Below are 7,912 nucleotides of genomic sequence, written 5' to 3' on the forward strand. Positions count from 1 at the left end.
TGCATCATTTTAGCTGGTTTTATGGTTTTGGTGACCCTGTCTTTGACTTGACAAAACATTACACACAACTCTTGTAAATGTACTGTCCTAACATACTCTAAATTTATGCTTTCGCCGTAAAACCTTTTTGAAATCGTAAAACGTGGTTAGATTAAGGAGATGTTTATCTTTCAAATGGTGTAACATAGTTGTATTTTTGAAAAATTTGAATTTTGACATTTATTTGGATTCAAATTTGCCGCTCTTGAAATGCACCTGCTGTTGATGGAGTGCACCACGGGTGGCACGCTAGCGTCCCACCTAGCCCCAAGAGGTTAACACTTTGTTGGTTACTGCATGATTCCATATTTGTTATTTCATACTGTTGATGTCTTCACTGTCATTCTACAATGTAGAAAATAGTAAAAATAAAGAAAACCCCTTGAATGAGTAGGTGTTATAAAACTTTTGTGTGTGTGTTCTCAAATCTAGTTACAGTAAAATAAAAATAGTTTTTACTGGCAGTGGGCATGGGTCTTTCAATAAATAATGGTTCAGTCTTTTTGCTCTGTATCTATGGACGCGACCCAGTCGTTCATTATAAATGTTCTGTTGCCATATTGGCTGTCAATGTTCTTATCCATTGCTTGCTAGCTGGCTAATTTAGTCACATCCAAAAAGTGCAGCCAGAATAACAGCAAAGTAGCTGCATTTGTGTAAGCTGTTTTTTAGTGACATTATTTTGGATACATCCATAACAATGGAAAATGTGCTCACTTGTCAGGACACTGTTGTTCAGAGGAGCTAGCCACTACACAGTTAACACACGAACTTCAAACTGAAGCTGGAAATACAGCAAACTAACTGCATTTCGTTCCGTTTGACCTTTTTTCAATTTACATTACTTATATCCATAAAAATGTGGCCAGCTGATTCATGATTTCGACTGGTTGATTTCGACTGGTCTGTCTCATCCCGACACGTTCATTACTATGGGACAGCTGGAGATCGAATTTGAATATTGAAACAATGTTGCAAATGTCGAAGAGACAGACGGCAAGGTTTATACAAGTATCTGCTGTTAAACTAAATGTTAGTTTGAGATGATGTCTAGATGTTTTTTTATAGTGAAGATCAAGTTTATAAATTGCCTGGCTGGTCTGATGAGACAATGGATTGCGCAGTCAGATGGAACAGTAAATAGGCATTTTAACGTCATAGATTTAGCCGGTGGTAACTTATGGAATAGACACCTGGAATGCGTTTTTTAACCAATCAGGATTAGACCCACCTGTTGTATAATGTTATACAATTATATAATTGTACATATAGGGCCTATTATAAACTGGGTGGTTTGCACCCTGAATGCTGATTGGCTGACAGCCGTGGTATATCAGACAAAACATGTATTTTTCCTGCTCTCATTGCATTGGTAACCAGTTTATAATAGCAATAAGGCACCTCGGGGATTTGTGGCATATGGCCGACTACCACGACTAAGGACTGTATCCAGGCACTCCGTGTTGTGCATAAGAACAGCCCTTAGCCCTGGTATATTCGCCATGTACCACACCTCCTCGTGCCTTATTGCTTAAATATAGAACCACCCCTCTCCCCAAAGAGTTTTATTTCATTACCGGATCATATCGTGAATATTCCCACTAGGCTATGTAATTTGTCATTATATCCAGAATAATTAATAGGAATAGCATTGGGTGTTGCGCAATAGGCTTTCCTAGACAATTGCACGCGGTAGGCTGTGTCCAGAAACATATGAAAACATGAACATATTACCTTGATGCTTTCTCTGTTAAATCTAGGATATTAGATTGAACGTGGATCCAGGCACAACTGTCTTCACCGGTGTAACGAATGAGACACACATTGTCTGGACATTTTTCCAGCACTTGGACTGTTGCATCAGATGTGTGTACATTTTCACGACGTAACTAATCAGCTGGACACCAAATGCTCATCCAACAAGTATTATGCATAATTGAAGAACCACTTTAATGATAGTATCGATTTTAGGTTTGAAGTATCACGCAAGGTAAGGTGACTCTTTCATTTAGGGGCATTCGATTTTACAATTGCATTTATTATTTTAGATTTGTTGAAACTATTTTCATCCGTAACGTAAGACACAACATTTTACTGCATTTCCCGGATCTCTATACAAAAAACTGTCCTGACGGCTAGATCCAGGATTCTTAAAAGTTCAATGTCTAATTTAACTGATTTAATGCTTAATATATGATATAAAGACAACTTAAACTGCCGTAAATGCAAGGACAGAAGAGTAATGTTTTATGTCACACAATTTTGGACAAATCCGTCAAGACATCAACCATGATAAAGGATTAAACTGGTTTTAAATCAACTCGTGAATCTTATGATCCCCATTATATCTTAATGTAATGACATTAAACATTTTTGCTAATTATTATCAATGACTTATCAACAGCTGCTGTATAGTTAGTTGTCCAGTGTAGGAAATCCTCACTGGTACCCTAGTTTTATAGAAAGACCCATATGCTAGTGACTTTCTAAATGTCGTATGTTAGTGGCTTAAAAAAATATGCCATGATTTATGTTTTTCCAGGTGAACCATAACTTCCCGGAGAAGATTGTGGTATATCGGGACGGAGTGTCTGACGGCCAGCTGAAGACAGTGGAGCTGTATGAGATCCCTCAGCTGCTCAAGTGTTTTGAGACGTTCCCTAACTATGAGCCCAAGCTGGCCTTCATCGTGGTACAGAAACGTGTCAGCACCAACCTGTACTCCTGCTCCGGAGACCGCTTTGGAACGCCTCCGCCAGGAACTGTCCTGGACCACACAGTCACCAACAGGGAATGGTTAGTGCTGGCTCTGTCTTTAAGGGATACTTCAGGATTTTGGCAATGTGGCCCTTCATCTACTTCCCCAGAGTCAGATGAACTCGTGGATACCATTTTTATGTTAGAGGTAGTTTCGTGAGCCAATGCTAACTAGCATTAGTGCAATGACTAGCATATACCCATAGACTTCCAGTCATTGCACTTACGCTAGCTGGCATTGGGTCGTGAAACTACCTCAAACTTCATTCATTCTGGACACAGAGACATAAAAATGGTATCCACGAGTTTATCTGACTGGGGAAGTAGACAAAGGACCTCACTGCCAAAATCCTGAGGTATCCCTTTAATGGAGCGCAATGCTGGTTCTCTTCCCCCTTCTCCCCCTCTGACCCTATCCATGGGGGGGGAACGAGTCCATACTTCACTGGAGAAGTGGACAGAATTAGGCTTAGGTCATCAGTTTTGTAATGCTTCATCATTTATCAAATTATTTATTTTTCTCTCCCCAGGGTTGACTTCTACCTGATGGCGCATCACATTCGACAGGGCTGTGGCCTGCCTACACACTACATCTCAGTCTACAACACAGCAAACCTCTCCCCAGACCACTTGCAAAGGTAATGTTAGACCTACAGTGAATTATGCCACCATAAATCTCTAGTTGGCAGTAAGGGCCAAATAGTATCTGACAGTTTACATAATACCTCAGTTATTGTTGACTTTATAGGTTAACACAATACGTTAACACAATCTAACCCCTGGTCTCACTCCAGGCTGACCTTCAAAATGTGCCACATGTACTGGAATTGGCCCGGGACTATCCGAGTGCCTGCGCCGTGCAAGTATGCCCACAAACTGGCCTTCCTGTCGGGCCAGTACCTCCACTCAGAGCCAGCTATCCAGCTGGCAGACAAGCTGTACTTCCTCTGATGTGTGCCTCCTTAGCCTCAGCCCCTCTAGAAGGAGCATACCAGTCTGCACAACAATTAACAGGTCGCAACAGAGAAAGCCGTGAAGAAGAAGAAAAATGGAAGGAGGAAAATAAATGAGAAAGGGGGAGGCTTTCACATTATGACTTTTGGATCAGATAAAACCATTTTTTTTGTTTTGTTTAGCAGCCGGTGTTCTAATGGTGTCTGACATAGACTCCCCCCACCCCCAGGCACTGTTGTCGTAGAAACGTTGTGTCCTATTGCAGGTGGTATGTTGGAATATAGAAAGAATGCTCTGTTTTTAAATTGAATCTATTTTTGCTACATGAAGTAATCCAACAAGGTGTACACCGCCATTATAGAGCACCATTTGTCAATGAGAGAAGACAATGATACTCTTAAGATGGCGGCGTATAGATTGTTGGACAACTTGGCGCAAAAATGGATTTAATTTAATAATGAAGGATTTCCTAAATTCCAATGTTCCCCCTGCAACTAGCCATGGGAGTTCAGGAAACACTGACTCGAGAACGAAGAAAGTATTGACTAAAGGTTAGTCAAAGATCCTGATTACTGCTACACAGCAGCTTGTGCATGCCCTCAGACAAGCTTTCACTCTGCCGCTGTGGTTCGATTTTATATGGCTGCTTTCAGTGCTTTGAGGAATAGGAGCAAATGTTTATAAAACAAAAAAGGGCCAGTTTTCCACTGTTTGCATGACCCACAGAGACCAGAGGAGATTTTATTTTTGTGAAGTGATGTGTGAAATTCAAGTCTGTTTTAATTTAATATGACCATAGTGGGTTTTATTTGTGTTGTCCTTTGTTTTGTTGCTCCAGATATATTGCTGTTGAAAATTAAACTGGTGTGTGTATGGGAAGTTTTCTTAAGTTGTTAGCCTTGTCTTTTTTTCTAGAATGTTTGTGGGGCCATTCCCCAATTGTGCTGCATGTCCAAGTGATCAGAAAGCTTTCAATGAAATTGACTTAGTCCAGTAGATGTGCTGTCCCTTCTCTGTAGTTGTATAGGTCACTAGGCACAGACCAGAACAATCAAAAAAGTTATTTGCTGTAATGCCGAAAGGTTATCGCTTCAAAAGTTACCAGCAAAAACATGGGAGTCTTTCACTTTGACAGATGATGCTGACTGATGATAGATAAATAAAGCTGGAGGAGAGAAGCTGTCACTGCATAACTGGAAGCATGAATAAGTCACAGGAACTGTAAGGGCTGTTTTTGTTATTTTAATGCCCACAACACTCTGGGGGGGGAACGGGTGGATGGAAATGGCCATGTGATGGCAAATCTGATAGAAATGAAAGATCTGGTGTGACAGAATGATGGCTGAGGGACCAGGATTGATGTAGCCACAGGGAAAGTGTCTGTCTTGGACCTCACTCTGGTATCTAGTGCGATGGCAGGAATCTCTATGGGAGGAGTTGACAGTAGGGATTGATCATTACCCCATAGTATGCACAGTAGGCCGGAGGTGTCAGTGGATGGAGCAGGCAGGTGGGTGTTTGGAAGGGCAAAGTGAGATCAGTTTCAGGAGCTGAATGAGCAGGTGATAGCTCGGGTGGATATGAGAGGGGATGTGGATAGTATGAATAACTGGGTGAGAACAGCGTTAGTGGGGGAAGCTACTGAGGCTATACCTAAGAGTTCAGAAAGGAGGAAAGCAGTCCCGTGGTGGACAGAGGAGTGTGGGGCAATGGTGAGGAGTAAGAACGGGGCATTTGGAGTACTGAAAAGGACACATACCTTCCAACATCTGATTCAGTATAAGCAGGCTCTGGTGAAGAAAACTATTCGTCAGGCAGAGGTCATTGTTGGCTTCGGTGCTGTGACACCATTGGAAGGGCAACACCTGTGGGGGATGATTAAGAGGATGAGTGGGGTCAGAAGGGAGTGGGATTATCCAGTGTTGACAAGTGGGAAGGATGTGGCAGTAACAGATGAGAAGGCAGAGATGGCCGAAGCAGCATTTGTCCAAGTGCATAGTTAGGCAAATTTGTCAGAGGAGGGGGAGAGAGAACGAGAGAGGAGCATCCTGGGGTGCTGGATATGAGGATGTAAATGATGTGTTAAATGCACCATTTACAATGGCAGAGGTGAAAAGGGCAATAGGTAAGGTTGGGTTAACTTCACCTGAGAAAGATGTGTTATGTTGGCCCATCTTAGTGATGAGGCACTGGTTAAGGTATTGGTGTTGTACAACAGAGTGTGGGAGAAGGGGAAACTACCAGTCAGTTGTAAGGAGACAGTAGTGGTACCAATTCGGAACCCAGGGAAGGACCTAACGAGGCTAACTGGCTATCTGCCAGTACCTTTAACATCACATGTATGTAAGATTATAGAACGAATGATTACGAAGAGGTTAACTTACTTTCTGGAGAGCTAGTATTGCCACATCAGAGTGGGTTCAGGAAGGGTGGGGGAACTATGGACCCAGTTCTCTGCTTAGAATCAGAGGTCAGGAAGGCTCAGGTGAACTAGGAGACTGTTGTAGCTGTCTATTTTGATGTGGAGAAGGTGTATGATATGTGGAAGGAGGAGTTGTTAACCAAGCTTGATATTATGAGGGTAGGAGGAAGAACGTACAACTGGATAAAGGATTTCCTGTTTGAAGGTCTACCCAGGTGAGGTTGGGGAAGTCTCTATCAGGCATCTACCTGGTGGATAACGGTACACCACAGGGGAGCGTGATTAGTCCTATGTTGTTCTCCATCATGATCAATGATGTTTACTTTCAGGTACGGACAGATATTGTGAGGTTGTTATTTGCAGAAGATGGGGCCTTATGGAAGAGGGGAAGAAATGTGTCATACAGTCAGGAAGGTAAAGGAAACAAGTGATGTAGGTAGAGCGGTGGGAATTAATGTGGGGATTCAGGTTCTCTGTCGAGAAACCTCAAGACAGTGTTCTTTAGCAGGAGGAAGGTGGGAGATGAGGTATGTTTCAGGTAATATTGGAGAAACTTGGAGACTATGGCAGTATAGCATATGGTTCGGTAGCCCGGACATTATTGGAAAGACTAGATGTCATATCGGGGCAAGGACTTAGAATATGTAGTGGGGCGTTTCGACCTCCCCAGTATCTGCACTACAGGTGGAGATGGGGGATATGCCATTGCAGATTAGGAGACGGCAGCTGGCACTGAATTATTGGGTCAACCTACAGGGACATGGGGTGTCTCATCTTGCGAAAGGGATTTTACAGGCATGCTGGGAACACGAGCGAAGACAGAACACAAGCTTTGGGTGTGTGGGTAATACCCAGGCGAAGGAGATGGGACTGTATGGAAGGGAGTTTAGTCCAATGGTAGCTATTCCTGTAAACCCCCATGGCTACTCCCACCTCCAGTAGTTGATCTAGAAGTATTGGAGAGACTAGGGAAAGATAGGCAGGGTGTTGATCCATCTGATTGGTTTAAGAGACGTCTGGATACTGTGTATCAGAATTTTGTGGCCATATACACAGACGGTTCAAAAGATCCAAGGACAGGACGCACTTGGTCAGCATTTGTAGTGCAGGAATGTGGTATGGCAGTCAGGAAACGTATTACAGATCATCTGGTTGTATATACAGCAGAGCTGATGGCCATACTGTTGGCCTTGCAGTGGGTGAAGGAAGTCAAACCAGACAGGGTAGTTATTTGATCTGATTAATGTACAGTGTTGATGAGTCTCCAGTCCTTTAGCTCACATAGCAGACAAGACCTGATTTATGAGGTGCTATAAACCCATTGCAGGATTAGACAAATGAGTACAGATAAGATTTACTTGGGTTCCAGCCCATGTGGGTTGGAAGGGAACGTGGCAGTTGATGTACTGGCTAAACAAGCACTTAGTAGTGGGGATGTTGAGGTTGTAGTTTCAATGACCAAGGCAGAGGCAAAAAGACTGACATGGACAGTGAAGTTGCAGAGATGGCAGGAGAAGAGGAATAGGCAGGCATTTATTTCATTTACAGAGGAAGGGGAGTGGAGGACGGCAGGAAGGGACAGAAGAGAGGAGGCTAATTTTACAAGATTAAGGGTGGGATACAGCCAGTTGAATAAGACCTTAAATGGGATAGGAAAGTATCTAACAGGAAAGTGTGATTATTGCCAGGAAACAGAAACTGTGGAGCATGTATTGCTACAGTGTGGGCAGTATCAGGGGG

The 7,912-nt window shown here is 42.8% G+C and overlaps 1 protein-coding gene across 3 annotated transcripts in view; it reads left to right on the forward strand.

Annotated features, from left to right (window-relative positions):
- The window catches only part of LOC106585078 (piwi-like RNA-mediated gene silencing 2), a 41,534-nt gene extending 36,895 nt beyond the window's left edge, over nucleotides 1-4,639 (forward strand). For all 3 annotated transcript variants that reach the window (XM_014170862.3, XM_014170861.3, XM_014170863.3), the window contains exons 21-23: nucleotides 2,582-2,835; nucleotides 3,327-3,434; nucleotides 3,591-4,639. In XM_014170862.3, the coding sequence (XP_014026337.2) occupies nucleotides 2,582-2,835; nucleotides 3,327-3,434; nucleotides 3,591-3,747 (519 nt within the window). In that variant the 3' untranslated portion in view covers nucleotides 3,748-4,639. The remainder of the gene's footprint in view (nucleotides 1-2,581; nucleotides 2,836-3,326; nucleotides 3,435-3,590) is intronic.
- Nucleotides 4,640-7,912: the final 3,273 nt, after the last annotated feature.

Source organism: Salmo salar, chromosome 24 (assembly GCF_965601325.2).
Source record: "Salmo salar chromosome 24, fSalSal1, whole genome shotgun sequence".
NCBI lineage: Eukaryota > Metazoa > Chordata > Actinopteri > Salmoniformes > Salmonidae > Salmo > Salmo salar.